General features: G+C 41.6%; 1 protein-coding gene across 1 annotated transcript in view; it reads left to right on the top strand.

Annotated features, from left to right (window-relative positions):
- LOC126456353 (mite allergen Eur m 3-like) overlaps positions 1-19,555 on the top strand; it is a 185,893-nt gene that overhangs the window by 44,856 nt on the left and 121,482 nt on the right. Inside the window, exons 4-6 of the mRNA XM_050092110.1 lie at positions 2,973-3,108; positions 13,108-13,224; positions 17,114-17,269. Of these exons, the coding sequence (XP_049948067.1) occupies positions 2,973-3,108; positions 13,108-13,224; positions 17,114-17,269 (409 nt within the window). The remainder of the gene's footprint in view (positions 1-2,972; positions 3,109-13,107; positions 13,225-17,113; positions 17,270-19,555) is intronic.

Below are 19,555 nucleotides of genomic sequence, written 5' to 3'. Positions count from 1 at the left end.
AATCCGGTAGGGAGCTGCTGTTGAGTGTTAGTATACTGGAGCATAATTTTATTAATAACATTAATAAAAAATAAACCACTTCCTTGACACATCAGAAGGATTCGTAATAACTCTGCAGCTACCACAAGAATTTACTAACTACTTTTTCCTTTGATCGTAGAATTTACAAAACATCTAAAATAACATTTACAAAAAAGAGAAAAAATTAAGAAAAGTATCTTAAGAAATATTTTCTGAAATTTTGACAAGGAATCCAAGGCTTAACACAGTTGTTTGATAAGATCAACAATATGACGTTAAACAACATATTCCCAATTTCAGCTTTAGGAACCTACAGAAATGACTAACAGGCAAATAAAATTCGACGTCCACTGGCAAGTAAAACAGATGGCATTTAGTTAGGAAAAACAAGCAAATCCAAGTAAATAGACTGATGAAAAGTTCACATAAAATACAGTCAGTTGGTCGTGCAGACAGGGTGTCAATGTAGCGCCAAAACAACTTCTTCCTTTTGTTTACGAACAACACTCAACCTGGTTGGGCAGCCGATTTTTTAGGCTCTCACGTTAGTACGGTTAACAGAGAGAGAGAGAGAGCAACCACTTTAGGTTTAGCAGTTCTTTTACTCAGGACCCTTTCAGCTGAACTCACAGTATAAAACACATGTTTACTCAAGCTATCCTGTAATCTACAAATTACTAGTTACTAAGTTCACAGAAAAAATACGACTTCAAAATACATTGGAGAAAATTTGGAAAAGATGAAGCGTGGCCAGTAAGCACGTTACTTACTTAACGTAGATAGCGCCAGTTAACGAGGCCAAACAGAGGCAAGAGGCTTCCACACCGCCAGTTTAATAATCAGAAATACACACTAAAATTACTTGAATGAGATAACTTCTAAAGTTGAACAAAACTGCTTTACAGACGAGTATGGAGAACCAGAATGACAAATAAGGGAATAGTCTTTTCATACATAAAATATAACTGTTTGGACCGTAATTGAATGCACTCCATAATTCCCAGGAAGTAGGAACGTAAGTCAACAACTTCCTGATCAGTGGCTGCTATCGGCTGAGCATATCCACTAGTCACCCTCGTGTTCAGTCCTTTGGAACTACCTGACGGGAAACCAACCCGGCGCCACAGGGGACGCAGGCTTCTTCCGGATGATCCACTTCCAAATACAAGTAGAGGTGGTCGCAACACACCGGAAGAACTTGTACATGGACAATCTCCAATGCTCGTGCCGACATAGAATATCATGTAACCCGTTCCGACTAAAATTCCAAATGGAGCAGCGAGCCAAGTATTTTACAAGACACGACGTCACGGCGCTTAATACTGACGTCGCCACACAATACGCTAGACACCCGATCACTGAGAGAGTGAGAGATAGAGCAATCGTCCCCATTGTTGCGCTTAAATCGATATAAACGTCACTGCGCTTCCCTCTGACAGTGGAAAATCGCTCTGACTCTGCCACCGCCAGTGATGCTGCCAACTGGGATCTGTTGATACTGAATCGCGTCACGTTATAGCCGCATGGGACAGACAGCAAAACAGTTCCCAAGCGGAGAAAAAGAAGTCTGAGGCAGGGCTGGGAATCGAACACTTCACTGAGCAATCCGCCGCGAACACCGCGCAGCTACTAAGGCGATTGTACGAACTAATTATACGCGGCAGTAAGGAGCGGATAACTTATGTGCTGTTCAGACACGCCTGCCTCCTAGTGGTGCTTTCTGCAACTATGCCAAGCGGCGCATTACGAATCGAAGGGAGTGATCCTCCACCCACTTATGTGTATGCCTTGTAGTTCTCGAAAAGTAGTCTTCTGTGTGGGCCAACACCATATTGAATTCTGCATTACCGATGGAGGGCGGATACTTTTGATCACGTAGTGTACGTGTTGAGTCACGTAAGACGAAACAATCCTTTTATTTCATGAGGAGGTCAAGATATCGAAACGAGGTTTTCGGCAAGTGATAATTCATAGTGGGGCACGTAATTTTAGTCCTGACTTCCGTATGAATCGAGATATTGAGGCAGTTATGGTTTTTTTGTGGAAAGATGTATTATTTTAAGCTGTATGTGAAAGCTCTTGAAAGGTCGAGTACAGCAACATAACGTAATGTTGACTAATCATGAAAGACAAAGCAGCAAGAACGGCTGTAGTTACCGTCAAGAGCCGTTCCGCCGTTATCTGTAGCGCGGAGATAAGCTTTCGCTACTGAGATAAACCGTTGTTTCCCCTTGGTCCTTCTATATACGACATCGATATGGGTCAGTTACGATTTTTGTAAATGGAGCTATACGCTAACTTGAAGCTTACGTAAACCGTTTCAGATATCTGTATGCTCTCCTGTTTAAGAGAGCAACTGTTGTGGAAAAGATTAAACAGATGAAACGATGGAATTGGTACCAGATCCGCACTTGCCGGTATATAAACAGCCTTGTAACTGCAGCACGTTTCTCCGCTAATTTTGGAAATGGTTGCAATCCTGCCATTATACAGCACTGTACTCTTTACACGCGCTTTCCTCTGCCGGCGTATTGTCACAAATTGCCTACGGCAACGAGCACTATAAAGCTGGAGTACTGGTTATTATTCGTGTTTTACTCCCCCAATTAACAAATATCGATAAAACGAATAGCGATCTAGAAAAATATGGAACATCTCTATCGACTGGACACTTAAAATTTCGATTTAAAAATAATTTTGCTTCTAATGGGACACCAACCGAGGCTTTCCGCCGACGCTGGGTGTCCTATAAAATTCTTCATGAACGGGATTTGTTTGGAGCTAACTCCAGCTACACATTGTGGAAACGAAATTCCGAGTATCTGCCGAAACACCAGAAAAAATTCGTCTGACGGCCCATAAGAGAGAACCTTCACAGGCTTCTCCGTGTTTGCACTGTAACTTTACGTACAAGTTGACACGCAGTGTTACTGCATTTTTTTTGCCTGCAGTGGCACCGTTCTGGAGTTGCTATCAGGCACCAACACTCTGGACGAGGGAGGCACCCGCCACTCCGTAACGTCCATCGTCATCCACCCGCAGTACGACGAGTCCGACTCCTGGGTCAACGATGTCGCAGTGCTTAGGGTGAGTATCTAGTAGATCAATATGTCGAAAAGAAACCTAAAGATCAGGAGTTACGGCTCCGCAATTTTGAGCCAATGTTATCACATGTAAAGTTGTAAAGTGAAACTTATACCGAACGCCCCATAGTATTGTTACAAACACCAGCTACCATCAGCATTAATTTCAGATTTAGACCAACTTTTCCATACATTACGATGTTTTGTTGCTGCGTGTTTCCTGATATAATCTATCCATCTTCCTCTAAGTCGCCATAGTGATTTTTTTCTTTTCTTGTCTTTTGGGATCTAGTTAAGAATTTAGTTGTTCCATCTATCTTTTATTCGCGTTCTTTCCTGTCCAACTCTAATTTCGACACAGCTAACAGATTATATTAGATGTACTTTTCGTTCCAATAAATCTATAGTGACGAGATCATCCAGGATGTAGAACATGTCAGGAAAACAAGAATACGCAGTAAATATTTACAAATAAAAATAAATATTCTAATGTAGCTTCCACAAATGCCAAGAGAAATGGTCCTCATACGTCAAAATAAACCTAAACAAATTCTCTTTCACAAGGTAATAAATAACTTGTCACAAGTCGTTCGAGGTTCTAACTCATCCCAAAGCTGTTCATTTGTTTCCATTTCGGAACCCTGGGCAGGTCAGTACATTTCAGGAATGTTACTCTCCACGAGCCATTGCATCACTGCGCCTGCTTTGTGACAGGGTGCATTGTGCTGCTGATACGACCAACCATCGTACTCGAACTGTTTCTCTACTGCACGCAGTACACATTCCTGTAAAATGTGTTCGTATCCTTTCACATCAATCGTCTTCCTAATGGTACCACACCCTAACCACGAAAAACAATCTCATTATCCTAGCTCTACATCATCCCCTAGAACTTAGAACTACTTAAACCAAACTAACCTAAGGATATCACACACAGCCACGCCCGAGGGAGGATTCGAACCTGCGACCGTAGCAGCAGCGCGGTTCCGGACTAAAGTACCTAGAACCGCTCGACCACAGCGGCCTGCGCTGGTATCTTACTGCTAGCTTTACACATAGTGGTAGGTAACACTTCGATCGGATTGGTGGCTGGCTGATGTGGCCGAGCGGCTCTAGGCGCTTCAGTCTGGAGCCGTGCGACCGCTACGGTCGCAGGTTCGAATCCTGCCTCGGGCATGGATGTGTGTGATGTCCTTAGGTTATTAGGTTTAAGTAGTTCTAAGTTACAGGGGACTGATGACCACAGTTGTTACGTCACATAGTGCTGAGAGCCATTTGAACCACTTTTTTCGGATTGCATGGCGGGACAGTGTGTATCATCACTCTGTATCACTCGTCTCGAGTCATTCAGCGTCCAGTGGCATCGCTCTTTACACAACTTCAGGTACTGCTCAGCTTTGACGACAGAAGTGTGCGGCTTAGGAGGTGGTACTGGAGCATTGCACACCATTGTTTTTAACATCTTATACACAGTTATTTAGGATTGCTGATAGCGCTATGGAATTCACCAGACTTACTAGCTTTCCTTCCGTTAATTTCAACCGATTTTTTATAACCCCGACTCCGGAATGTCGGTGGATCTTGTCCATCTGAGCATGATGTCTGCCTGCTCTAGGTTCAGCTACGATTCTTTGTTACCGTTTCCACTTCACAAGCACTTCACCGGCGGTCGACTTCGGCATTTTTAGAAGGGTTGGAATTCCCCCGATGAATTTGTTACCAAGGTAAGATCCAATGACAAGTCCGTGTGTGAAGTCACTGAGCTTTCTTGTGTGATCCACTCTGCTGTTACTGCTTATCTACTGGTAACACAATATTCTCCGTCTCCTTTTATACCGGCGGTTCCGTTTCTTGTGACATCTGGTGGTCACATCCGTATTACGTAATGATGTCCAGATATTTATGGTTGAATAATAATAATGTTCCCATATTGTGACAATGCGAAAAAGAGGAAAAAATATACCACTCAGAATTAGCAATTTCTTCACACTGTTAAGGGGACATTGTATGTCCTATGCCCCCAATGTCAAGTTATCGAATTATTTGACCCATTAGCTTGGAAACTTTTTAAGAGACCACCTTACAATTTTCCTTAATTATTGAATGTACCTTTCTACATACACTGAACTAGGATTATTATCAAAATTATATAATGGGACATGTTATATTTTTTTTTTCAAACACTCAATTGCTTGACAGAATTTTGTAAATAAATGAACATAAAAACAAAACAACTCGGGATATTTTAATTATTCTAGTGCCATATGTGCTGAGTCTCACATTTGGCATGCTATGAAAATTTCATGTCTCTACCATTAGTACTTCTTTAGAAAATTTGTCATTTATTGCAAAAAATGTTGTTCAGAGATTTTGAGGCTTAAAACTTTTTTATTACAAATTCTTATACAGACTTACATTTCTGCGTCTTTTATGCACTACAATTGCACCAGCCCATAGTCTGTGTCTTCTTCAGTGTCACAACAGCCCAGTGCTTGCCTCCTCCTTTTCTCTCTTGCTTCTTTTGTCATTTGCTGAGCAGCTAACTCTGCTTCGTGTACACGAAGCTCATCCACCTCCCGCAGTCCTTTAGCTGTGTTATGTCTAAATCTTATTCCTTAACTTCTCCCACCATTTAAAGTTATTACAGCATCAGACCCTGCTAACTTTAGAGTCATAAGGCCAACAAATACAGTTTTAGGCCCACAGCACCACTCGACATTACTGAAGGAGTCATTCGCATTCTGGGTCTTCCCATGTAAACGCTTCTTTAGTAGTTCAGGATTTGCAGGTCAATAATGACGTTGTCCATAATATCAATACTTTTACCACTGCCACCCGTTTCTAAAGTTACTTTCCTTCTTGATGCACTAGGGGCGTGGCCACTTCCGAAACATTATCGTTGTTTCCATTACTGCTAGCACATGTGTTTTCTTGATAAGAAAATGCAGGTCCAACATATCTGTTACTCGCAAATTTGATTACTTCTAGTTACTTTTATGCTTAGTCATTTTATTTACGTATAGAAAGCAATAGAAGTTAGCTTACTACAAAAATAGCCAATAATCACACTACTTTCAACTAGTATCAGAAACAAAGGACTGATTTGTTTATTCATAATGCCAACATCTGAGACGCAGCAGTAGACACAAAACAAAGCAATTCACAGCGTTGTAGACTGTGCTGTGTACTTCCCAAGATGTGACTGCTCAACTATCGCAGTCATACGCCAACGTTCAAAATATTTTTTGAAGGTCTCAGAATTGCCTGATTTTAATGTATTATATACCAAAATGTTCAGGAAAGTCCAAAGTACATTATGGAGTAGAAAACAGAAAATAACGAATTTCACGTACAATGTCCCCTTCGTAACTTATACACCCTACTTATACCTTGTTGTCTATACACTCCAAGGAAAAAAAAGAATGGGATGGAGGGAGACAGAGATAAACGACGCACTAATAAGGAATCATCGGTATGGAATGGAAATCAGTAGATGTGATGAACATGAACAGACAAATAAAAGATCACTATTTCACGAAAATTTGATGATTTAGTCAAGGGAAAGAGTGTCACAAACTGGGCATTGGTAGAACTCTGGCCCTTATGCAAGCAGGTTTTCTACTCCATAATGTACTTTGGACTTTCCTGGGCATTTTGGTTTACAATACATTAAAATCAGTTAATTGTAACGCCGGAAATACATATCCTCCTATTTCCATCTATTGCACTGCAAATTTTTTTCCTTATTTTGTTACCTGAAGATATAACATTTCTGTGTCTTTGTATATTGTAATTGTTTTACTATTTGTATATATCCTCCCCCCATGAACCATGGACCTTGCCGTTGGTGGGGAGGCTTGCGTGCCTCAGCGATACAGATAGCCGTACCGTAGGTGCAACCTCAACGGAGGGGTATCTGTTGAGAGGCCAGACAAACGTGTGGTTCCTGAAGAGGGGCAGCAGCCTTTTCAGTAGTTGCAAGGGCAACAGTCTGGATGATTGACTGATCTGGCCTTGTAACAATAACCAAAACGGCCTTGCTGTGCTGGTACTGCGAACGGCTGAAAGCAAGGGGAAACTACAGCCGTAATTTTTCCCGAGGGCATGCAGCTTTACTGTATGATTACATGATGATGGCGTCCTCTTGGGTAAAATATTCCGGAGGTAAAATAGTCCCCCATTCGGATCTCCGGGCGGGGACTACTCAAGAGGATGTCGTTATCAGGAGAAAGAAAACTGGCGTTCTACGGATCGGAGCGTGGAATGTCAGATCCCTTAATCGGGCAGGTAGGTTAGAAAATTTAAAAAGGGAAATGGATAGGTTACAGTTAGATATAGTGGGAATTAGTGAATTTCGGTGGCAGGAGGAACAAGACTTATGGTCAGGTGACTACAGGGTTATAAACACAAAATCAAATAGGGGTAATGCAGGAGTAGGTTTAATAATGAATAGGAAAATAGGAATGCGGGTAAGCTACTACAAACAGCATAGTGAACGCATTATTGTGGCCAAGATAGATACGAAGCCCACACCTACTACAGTAGTACAAGTTTATATGCCAACTAGCTCTGTAGATGACGAAGAAATTGAAGAAATGTATGATGAAATAAAAGAAATTATTCAGATTGTGAAGGGAGACGAAAATTTAATAGTCATGGGTGACTGGAATTCGAGTGTAGGAAAAGGGAGAGAAGGAAACATAGTAGGTGAATATGGATTGGGGGACAGAAATGAAAGAGGAAGCCGCCTGGTAGAATTTTGCACAGAGCACAACATAATCATAGCTAACACTTGGTTTAAGAATCATAAAAGAAGGTTGTATACACGGAAGAACCCTGGAGATACTAAAAGATATCAGATAGATTATATAATGGTAAGACAGAGATTTAGGAACCAGGTTTTAAATTGTAAGACATTTCCAGGGGCAGATGTGGACTCTGACCACAATCTATTGGTTATGACCTGTAGATTAAAACTGAAGAAACTGCAAAAAGGTGGGAATTTAAGGAGATGGGACCTGGATAAACTAAAAGAACCAGAGGTTGTACAGAGATTCAGGGAGAGCATAAGGGAGCAATTGACAGGAATGGGGGAAATAAATACAGTAGAAGAAGAGTGGGTAGCTTTGAGGGATGAAGTAGTGACAGCAGCAGAGGATCAAGTAGGTAAAAAGACGAGGGCTAGTAGAAATCCTTGGGTAACAGAAGAAATATTGAATTTAATTGATGAAAGAAGAAAATATAAAAAAGCAGTAAGTGAAACAGGCAAAAAGGAATACAAACGTCTCAAAAATGAGATCGACAGGAAGTGCAAAATGGTTAAGCAGGGATGGCTAGAGGACAAATGTAAGGATGTAGAGGCCTATCTCACTAGGGGTAAGATAGATACCGCCTACAGGAAAATTAAAGAGACCTTTGGAGATAAGAGAACGACTTGTATGAATATCAAGAGCTCAGATGGAAACCCAGTTCTAAGCAAAGAAGGGAAAGCAGAAAGGTGGAAGGAGTATGTAGAGGGTCTATACAAGGGCGATGTACTTGAGGACAATATTATGGAAATGGAAGTGGATGTAGATGAAGAAGAAATGGGAGATATGATACTGCGTGAAGAGTTTGACAGAGCACTGAAAGACCTGAGTCGAAACAAGGCCCCCGGAGTAGACAATATTCCATTGGAACTACTGACGGCCGTGGGAGAGCCAGTCCTGACAAAACTCTACCATCTGGTGAGCAAGATGTATGAAACAGGCGAAATACCCTCAGACTTCAAGAACAATATAATAATTCCAATCCCAAAGAAAGCAGGTGTTGACAGATGTGAAAATTACCGAACTATCAGCTTAATAAGTCACAGCTGCAAAATACTAACACGAATTCTTTACAGACGAATGGAAAAACTAGTAGAAGCCAACCTCGGGGAAGATCAGTTTGGATTCCGTAGAAACACTGGAACACGTGAGGCAATACTGACCTTACGACTTATCTTAGAAGAAAGATTAAGGAAAGGCAAACCTACGTTTCTAGCATTTGTAGACTTAGAGAAAGCTTTTGACAATGTTGACTGGAATACTCTCTTTCAAATTCTAAAGGTGGCAGGGGTAAAATACAGGGAGCGAAAGGCTATTTACAATTTGTACAGAAACCAGATGGCAGTTATAAGAGTCGAGGGGCATGAAAGGGAAGCAGTGGTTGGGAAGGGAGTAAGACAGGGTTGTAGCCTCTCCCCGATGTTGTTCAATCTGTATATTGAGCAAGCAGCAAAGGAAACAAAAGAAAAATTCGGAGTAGGTATTAAAATTCATGGAGAAGAAATAAAAACTTTGAGGTTCGCTTATGACATTGTAATTCTGTCAGAGACAGCAAAGGACTTGGAAGAGCAGTTGAATGGAATGGACAGTGTCTTGAAAGGAGGATATAAGATGAACATCAACAAAAGCAAAACAAGGATAATGGAATGTAGTCTAATTAAGTCGGGTGATGCTGAGGGAATTAGATTAGGAAATGAGGCACTGAAAGTAGTAAAGGAGTTTTGCTATTTGGGGAGCAAAATAACTGATCATGGTCGAAGTAGAGAGGATATAAAATGTAGGCTGGCAATGGCAAGGAAGTCGTTTCTGAAGAAGAGAAATTTGTTAACATCCAGTATTGATTTAAGTGTCAGGAAGTCATTTCTGAAAGTATTCGTATGGAGTGTAGCCATGTATGGAAGTGAAACATGGACGATAAATAGTTTGGACAAGAAGAGAATAGAAGCTTTCGAAATGTGGTGCTACAGAAGAATGCTAAAGATTAGATGGGTAGATCACATAACTAATGAGGAAGTATTGAATAGGATTGGGGAGAAGAGAAGTTTGTGGCACAACTTGACCAGAAGAAGGGATCGGTTGGTAGGACATGTTCTGAGGCATCAAGGGATCACCAATTTAGTATTGGAGGGCAGCGTGGAGGGTAAAAATCGTAGAGGGAGACCAAGAGATGAATACACTAAGCAGATTCAGAAGGATGTAGGTTGCAGTAGGTACTGGGAGATGAAAAAGCTTGCACAGGATAGAGTAGCATGGAGAGCTGCATCAAACCAGTCTCGGGACTGAAGACCACAACAACAACAACATTTGTATATATATGCATTTTGTCGATGTATAATTGGTTTGTTTTGTGAATATTATTTGTATTTATACGCTGGATCTGGCGTAGGGAAAACTATACTATCGAACGAATACATCGATAGGTCGTGTGGAGAACGAAAGTGTTTAGGATCTTTGGTAGTGTTAACTCTGCCGCGTGGAGCGCGGGCTGAGCAGAAAGGGTCTGGCTGGGGTGGTGCAGTGGAGGAGGTGTGTTGTGTGAAGCTCCCGCGAGTTGCCGCGCTTTCGGGATTTGGCAGCATGTAATTGCGCTCGACTTGCGATGATGGTTTCTGACATGGTGTCGCGGACGTGAAGCATTAGCTGGCGCACATCAAGCATGAAACTTTGTTCCTCATTGTCCCAATTGCATTACCAAGCAGGGTCCCTTCCTTTTCCGGAATGAACCCGAGTGTCGTTGAAATTCAAACGCCAGCATCATTCGATTTCACTGCTTTAATTTCAAAGTTCAGTTAAGGTATTCATAGCTGGCTACAGTATTTAGATTACACAAGCACAAATTAAGAGTGCGAGTTTTGTTACCATATTTTAGCTTACCTGTGACTGCAGCTCAGCTTGGTACGTACTAAATTTTACTATTGTTAATTGTTCAGAATCATTTAATTCAAGTTGAAAGTTAAATCTCTTATTTCTAAATTGCGTAGATTCAAGTAGCTTTTGAAATGATTGTTGAGGTAGTCCAAGACTAACCGTATTTTACTGAATTTCGATGTGCTTCAGAAAGAAAGCTCACTATTAACTTCAGTCACTAAATTAGCTTTCGATTTTCCGGTTTTATTAATTCTTTTGCTAAATTAAGTCAGAGTGTAGCGAAATTTATCACTTCTGACAAACTTTCAGTTTTCACACTACACGTGTCAACCTTCAGTTGCCACACTTCTAGTGGTAATTATATGTGTAATAACCTTTCCTTTTCAGTTACTATAGTAATTGTCCTTAGGACTGGCGACCATAATTTCCCCCAAATCTCAAATATCTAATTACCGCTAGTTAATTGTTAACGTAACGGCCGCACATTTACTTTCTTTATTAACTTTACCCCATTTCAAAATTAATTTCCACCAGTTTCATTTGCGTTTTTCCTTTCATTTAGATGTAACCCTTTCCTCCCTCTTTACCGACAAATTAACTTCGGTGACGATTGCTTTTCCCAAATTTCCATTAGGTACACGTGGTTTAATTATTCACTGTCATTAAGGTCGATAAGTGAGGAGGAGGTTACACTATACACTCCGAGGAAAAAAAAGAACGGGATGGAGGGAGACAGAGACAAACGACGCACTAATAAGGAATCATCGGTATGGAATGGAAATCAGTACATGTGATGAACATGAACAAACAAATAAAAGATCACTATTTCACGAAAATTTGATGATTTAGTCAAGGGAAAGTGTGTCACAAACTGGGCATTGGTAGAACTCTGGCCCTTATGCAAGCAGGTTTTCTACTCCGTAATGTACTTTGGACTTTCCTGAGCATTTTGGTTTATAATACATTAAAACCAGACAATTGTGAGACCTTCAAATAATATTTCGAATGTTGACGTGTGACTGTTAAATTTCGCGGCTCTGCATATTCTGCCACAGTTGAGCAGTCATATCTTGGGGACTACACAATCTAGAAGGCTGTAAATTGCTTTGTGTTGAGCCTACTGCTACGTCTCAGAAGCTGGCATTACGAATAAACAAATCAGTCCTTTGTTTCTGATACTAGTTTTCGTTGAAAATAGTGTGATTTCGGCTATTTTTGTAGTAAGCTAACTTCTGTTACTTTCTATACGTAAATAAAATGACTAAGCGTAAAAGTAACTTCGCCTTACATTGATTGATGGAGTTGCTGGATGTCCTCCTGAGGGATATCATACCAAATTCTGTCCAATTGGCGCGTTATATCGTCAAAATTCCGAGATGGTTGGAGGTCTCTGCCAGTAATGCTCTGAACGTCCCCAGTTGGAGAGAGATCTGGTGACCTCGCTGACCAAGGTAGGGTTGGACAAGCAGTAGAAACTCACACCGTGTGCAGGTGGGCGTTATCTTGCTGAAATGTAAGCCAAAGATGGCTTGCCTTGAAGAACAACAAAACAGGACGTAGAATATCGTCGATGTACCTCTGTGCTGTAAGGCTGCCGCAGATGAGACCTAAATGGATCCTGCAATGAAATGAAATGACACCCCAGATGATCAATCCTGGTTGTCGGGCTGCATGGTGGGCAGTCACGTTGGCATCCTGCCACTGTCCGGGGCATTTCTAGACACGTATTCGCTGATCCGTTGGGCTCAGTTCGAAGCTGGAGTCATCACTGAAGACTATTATGGTCCAGTCAATGAGACTGCAGGCCGAATGTGGCGACAGCACTGCAAACGGCCATATTGGTGTACAGAGGTCAATGGTAGCCGCCGCAAGGGGTGCTGTGAGCTCAGCCACCTTTCAGTGAGCCGCTTATTAATGGTCCTAGTGGTCACTGATGCCCGTCTGTGAGGCATGGTTACTGTCCAGCTTAGTTCACGGGATGAAATTCGCAAAGACTTTATGTGCTGGTATCGACATGTTCCCTGTCTACTATCCTTGCTTGGTGAAATTGCGCGGCACTGTCTGTCATTCATCTGTCAGCAGCGAAAATTTACACTTTCCTATTTTCCGTCGATATATTTATGAATATCAGTTCGTGACCAGTTTGCATCACTCCTTCGTGGTGCGTCGTTTCTTTTGCCTTAGAATGTTATAATGCAAAATTGGTCACTGTTACTGGAGTTTTGACTACGAAAAATTGTAAAGTATGGTATTATGTCGTCCACAAGAGTAAGGAGTATACATTTATAGGTTATCTACATTTTTACTGTATCTTGGTGTAACTGCAGGTGTGGATGCCGTTCCCGCTGAACGGTGAGACAGTGGCGCCGATCCAGCTGCCTGCGCAGGGAGAGGACACACCTGCCGGATCACCAGTCACCGTGGTCGGTTGGGGGCGCCTCTCGGTGAGTACTTCCTTACTCTGCTCCTTTCTGTACTTGAAAATACTGGCAAAAGTGAGCGCTTTGTTCGTGTGTCCACAGTAGACATGTAAGGCTATGCAATTTCTTCTTCCTTAACAACAGGCCAACGGCCTTGCTGCAGTGGCTACACCGGTTCCCGTCAAATCACCGAAGTTAAGCGCTGTCGGGCTGGACTTGCACTTGGGTGGGTGACAATCCGGTCTGCCGAGTGCTGTTGGCAAGCGGGGTGCACTCAACCCTCGTGAGGCAAACTGAGGAGCTACTTGATTGAGAGGTAGCGGCTCCGGTCTCGGAAACTGACATACGGCCGGGAGAGCGGCGTGCTGACTGTATGGCCCTCTGTGTCAGCATCCAGTGACGCCTGTGGGCTGAGGATGACACGGCGGCCGATCGGTACCGTTGGGCCTTCATGGGCTGTTCGGGTGGAGGTTTTAACAACGACAGAAATAAAAGAACCTGCGGATACGAAGGCGAAAAGATTAAAAACAAAGACTAACTCTCGTGCACTCTCACTTATCAGGTACGCTATTACATCTACATCATAGTCCCCAATCCAGCTACCGGTGTGTGATGGAGGGTACTTCGGATACCACTAACTGATCCTCCCTTCCCTGTTCCATTCGTGAATGCTGCTTAGGACGAATGACTGTCCGTAAGGCACTGTATTAGCTCTAATTTCTCGGATTTTCTCGTCGTGGTTATTTCGTGAGGCGTATATGAGAAGAAGTAATATGTGTTCCGACTCTCCATGGAAAGTGCTCTCTTGAAATTTCAGTCGTAAACCTGTCCGTGATACACGACGCTTCTCTGGTAGCGACTGCCAATGGAGTTTGTTGAGCATCTCAGTAAAGCTGACTGAACGATTCCGTGGCGATACGCGCCGCTTTTCGTTGGACCTTCTCTACGTCCTGTATCAGTCCTGTCTGGAAAGGATCCCAGATTAATGAATAAAGCTTTTTTTTTCTTTTTTTGGTGGGCCATTTATTCAGAATAGTTTTATCCCCTCCCCCCACTCTCATGATCGTTCTCGTAAATGAGTGGATAGTCAATATATTTAAACTAGTAATTTTATACAAGAACAGGTTTATAAGGATAGGAGAAATGAGTGAATACGTATGGTGTAGTGATTATATAAATGTTAGACTTAAGTCGACCAAGTAAGTTGGTGATTAGGCGTTTCAATGATTGTTGTTGACATATGTCAACCCTTGACTAGATTACGTATAATAATACGAGAGTTATATCTTACTGCGTACTCTTCTTTAGTAATTAGTTACTAGAGGAACTAAAAGTATTTTACATATGCGACGAACTGTTTTTACTGAAAAAACCCTGTGTACTTTAATTTTTTTAGCACTGTTATGTACTCGATCGTTCTTTTACTAATGCAGGCCAAATAGAATTACATTATTTTAGACCTGGGTTACGACCATAAATGAGGCACAGACATTGAAATGGTACATTTTGGTGGCATGTTAGTTACATTTCTCTTGTTGGAATGAGTAGATTCACGAATTGGCTCATATGTATTTATTTTACGCCATTGACTACCTTTTAATATATTAACTGGGTTCCATACCATTCTTCCAGTTCCTCCTCGCTTGTGTTTCCTGTCTTTATGAATGATGTTGTTTAAGTAACCTATTTCACTTAGTTACTTTAGAGTGATGGCGGTACAGTGTTAAGCAAACGTAACTCCTTTCCACCTTTCCCACCTTTCACTATTTATAAACAATGGAAGCATACCTTACATATGTCTGATTGGCAATGCATATTTTCCTTCCTGTTAGTTAAATTGTGCACACAAAGAATGGTTTAGGGTATTATTATTTGCTTTTAACACACTAAGAGTAACGGTTTGTCACCTAGACTTATATATGCCCGCATTTTATTCAAATGTCTGTAATGGAAATAACCGAGTATATATGACCTCATTTGTACTTGTTTGTACCATATAAATTGCTAATTTCAAGGTAAACTGCATATTAACGAAAATGAGCGAAATGTAACTAATGTAATCAAGTCATCCTTTATATAATATGTTTATAATGTATTTATTTTGTGCAAAAGCTCACAGACTACTGATGTCTCACATCGTTTGTTTTATGTATGGTGTGTTATATAGGGCCTGAAGATGGCGTTGACGCAACGTCGAAACTAGTAGCCAAATAAAAATGAAATCTTAAGTACAGCTGGAGGAGTTTCATTTTTAATAAAAAAATAAAAATAATGAATAAAGGAAACGATCGAACAAGCGACTTGTATGCCACTTTCTTCGTGGATAAGTTACACTTTTTTATCATTCTTCCCATGAATTTCAACTCTGGCATCTTATTTTCATACTTAAGGTCGCTCTGCATGATTACTCCTAGATATTTTACCGTAGTTACTGTTTTCAGCTGTTTATCATCAGTAGTGGCTTTCTTTTCCTATGCAAGAGCAATATGTTACATTTGTGCACGTTCAGGATCGCCTGCCAAATCATGCATCATTCATTAATCCTCTGAAGATCATTCTGGAGATCGACACCGTCTTCTGGCGTTGGTGCTTTGTTAGAGACAACGGCTTTATCTGCGTACAGTCTTAGAGAGCACGTGACACTTTCTGTTAGATCATTTATATACATTACAACCTACAACGGTAGTATCATACTTCCTTGGGATACTCTGGAAATTACCTTTGCACCTGCCGATGATGATGATGATGTTTGGTTTGTGTGGTGCTTAACTGTGCGGTAATCAGCGCCCGTACAAAGTCCCAATTTTTACGCAGTCCAATTTTCACACAGTCCAATGTAGCCACTGTCACGAATGGTGATAACGAGGATGAAATGATGAGGACAACACAAACACCCAATCCCCGCGCAGAGAAAATTCCCAACCCGGCCGGGAATCGAACTCGGGACACCGTGATCCAGAGGCAGCAACGCTAGCCACTAGACCACGAGCTGCGGACTATAACTGTCGACTTTATGCTATTAAGAGCGACGTGTTGAGATGTATTTGATCCACTCCCAAATCTTGTCCAATACTTGGTAAGCTCGTACTTCCTCCACTAAAGAGCAGTGTAGGCGACGTTGGATCCCTTCTTGAAGTCAAGAGACACGGCATCAACATGAGCGCCCTTCTCTACAGTGCTTCGAATCTCCTGGAGCAACGGAGAGGGCTGAGATTCTCAAGACCTTTGTTTGCGGAATCCATGTTGATTTTTATAGCGGAGATTTTCGCTCTCTAACTGCGTCATAGTTCTTGAGCATATCATATGTTCCATAATTCTACAACAGATTGACGTCAACGAAATAGGAATTACGTGCATCTGCCCTTCTTGAAAACGGGAATGAACTGCATTTTATTCCAGTCGCTACATAGAGTATTATTGCTACATAATCACAGACAAGAATCAACATGACAGAAATTCTGTTATTGTCCATCTTTTTATAAAGGTTCAAATGGCTCTGAGCACTATGGGACTTAACATCGGAGGTCATCAGTCCCCTAGAACTTAGAACTACTTAAACCTAACTAACCTAAGCACATCACACACATCCATACCCGAGGCAGGATTCGAACCTGCGACCGTAGCAGTCGCGCGGTTCCGGACTGAAGCGCCTAGAACCGCTCATCTTTTATAAGGAGGTTCTTTCATTGCACCTGTGATGACACCAAAACAATTGCATAGTTTAATCCACGCGATGACAGCTGGTGCGACAAAATGTTATCACTCAGACAGTTTGTGGTTAATATGATCGCAGCTGAAATTATAATGTGTTAAGATCTTGTTCGGTCGCTAAAGATAAGACAGTAAATTTAAGCAGTTAGAGCTATGGTAACTAGGATAGAGTGATGTCCTGAAGGGAAACTTTCTTCCGTAGTTCGACGGGAACATCTCGAACAGCCTGCAGAAGGTGGACATCGAGGTGTGGGACCGGGACCTGTGCTCGTCGCTCTTCGAGGACGGCTTTCAGTCTCCGGTCTACCCCACGCAGATCTGCGCTGCTGGCGTCGACGAACGGGGGTCGTCTTGTGACGTGAGTACAGCTCCAATCCAGTTTCAGGCAATCGTAGACGTGTACGGAGTTTTCAGCTGCGTACATTGTACAGTCGGTGGTATTCGCGTTGAGAACATTCAACCAGTGAACCTAATCGTAGAAGTATTGCACATACTGACTGGAGATCTGCCTGGATTGTGTACATTAACCTAGGACAATTTACCCAGTGTCCCTCCTAAGAGCCGCCAGGCAGATATTTTGATTTTTGTTTTTGCAATGTGCTGCAGGAGTCAGCTCAGTTAAATGCTGCTCATCATGCCTTCCATGCGACGCCTAGTGTCAACAGAAAGCGTCGATTGTTTTCCTGTTAAAAACGAAATGTTTTTTAAAGCGTTATTTTACGTGCCCATTCGATAGATCTGTCCCAAATTAGTCTAATGTGATATTTGTTTCATCTGTTTGTATTAACAGGGACAGTAAAACACAATGGATGACGAGTACTACAGCAACGACTGAGTAGCGCTGCTGCGTGGCGATAGGTCAGCATGGGGCGGGGTGATTACTGTCGTTGCTGGAGTTCTCGTCATTCATCGTGTTTTCTTGTCCCTGTTAATGCAGACAGGTGAAACGAATATCGCACTAGACTAATTTGGGAGCGATCTTTCGAATGGGCGCTTAAAAGTCCGCTTTAACCTTTATTTGTGACGGGAAACAAACCGACGATTTGGCGTCGCGCTGGCCGTTTTGTTATATTTTAATTAATTAATTTATTTATCTAAGAAATTTGTTTAAGAAAATTCTCTGCTTCTTATTTATTTTTGTAATTTTTAGTTATGATTTCCAGTGGTTTTATTTATGTTTTAGCTTCAGTCTTTTAAAAGCTAAAGAATATAAGTCTCTGGTTTTAAATACCACAGAAGAGCTAGATATACGTCCCGCAGCGTCGATCTCGCTGATTCTCCTCGTCGGAACTGCTCCACCTGAAATCTCTGAAATGTTTATTTCGCTACGAAGATAGGTTCTATATTGTATTATCCGTATGGATTCAAGTATCTAATTTTTTTATCAATGAGAAGTTTATTGCTTGTGAGATATTCTCTCGCAGAATATTGACCGTGAAAAGATGCAGGCTCGCGCCATCGTTCCACACTGCACCTCTGATCGATCTACGTCTCGTGATATTTGAAGAATTTTGTCAAATCTTTTATAAATTGATAAATAAACACCTTGAATGAGCATTATTTTCTTGAATTTGTTTAGCCATCGACTAACTAAACATTCACAATGGAGCTTAACAGCGCCGCGCAACAATAGCAAAATCTCTCAAAAATTAAATTTTCCGAGCTCTGTAATCGCTTCACTCAGAGTCCTTCAATATATATCTTTGGTTACTTATTCCAGGTGCCCATTCGTTACATCGGTCCAAAATTAGTGTAGTGCGATATTTGTTTCATCTGTTTGTATTAACAGGGACAGTAAAACAAAATGGTTGACGAGTACTCCAACAACGACTGGGCAGCGCTGCTGCATGGCGACGGGTCAGCATGGGTGGAGCCGGCTATTGTCGTTGCTGGAGGTCTTTCGAATGGGCACGTAAAAGTCCGCTTTTAACTTTATTTGTGACGGGAAACCAATCGTATATTTGGCGTCGCACTGGCCATCGCATGAAAGACGTGATGAGCAACTTTGCTGGGTTCTCACAGGATTCTGTGGACGCTGTGGAGTTTCGTCTCGAGTTACGGCTGGAACGCACCTTTTGAAAACCTTCCTCATCATGTTATCTCAAAAGATTTCAGCCGGAACACTTCAGAAAATGCCTCTCCCGTCTCGTAGGAGAGACACCCTGTGTATTACTAAACGCCTAACCCGGGGCACAATCCCAGTTGCAGGTTGCCTACGTAATGGCTTACACGGACCACAAGCACTTTGTTATCAATAATTCTTACAGTTATTGACCGAATTTAAAAATTTAAAACTCTGTCATAATCTTCTCATTAAAAGATAATAATATTTTGTAAAGGTTTAACACCATGTAATGTATTTCAGTTATAAACTGCGTACATGTCTTGAAACAACACAGTTCATGGCACGCGAATTGCTAGAGTGTATTCATCCAGTATTTGAGAGCTCTTAGCGACTTAAAACGAACTTAACACACTATTTCACACATTTACGAAAGTTTTTTGTCGCTGACACCCACCCACAAAACGAGGAAAGGAAAAAAGGTTTTTATTGCTTACTATGGTTTCGCTGTTTATGTAGTAAAACTACACCGTTTGAAATGGCCTAGTTTACTACTTCTTCGCTATTAACTCTACACGCAAC

Source organism: Schistocerca serialis, chromosome 1 (genome assembly GCF_023864345.2).
Source record: "Schistocerca serialis cubense isolate TAMUIC-IGC-003099 chromosome 1, iqSchSeri2.2, whole genome shotgun sequence".
NCBI classification, from domain to species: Eukaryota; Metazoa; Arthropoda; class Insecta; order Orthoptera; family Acrididae; genus Schistocerca; species Schistocerca serialis.
Note: the sequence above shows the minus strand (reverse complement) of the source record. Positions and strands in the feature narration are given on the sequence as shown.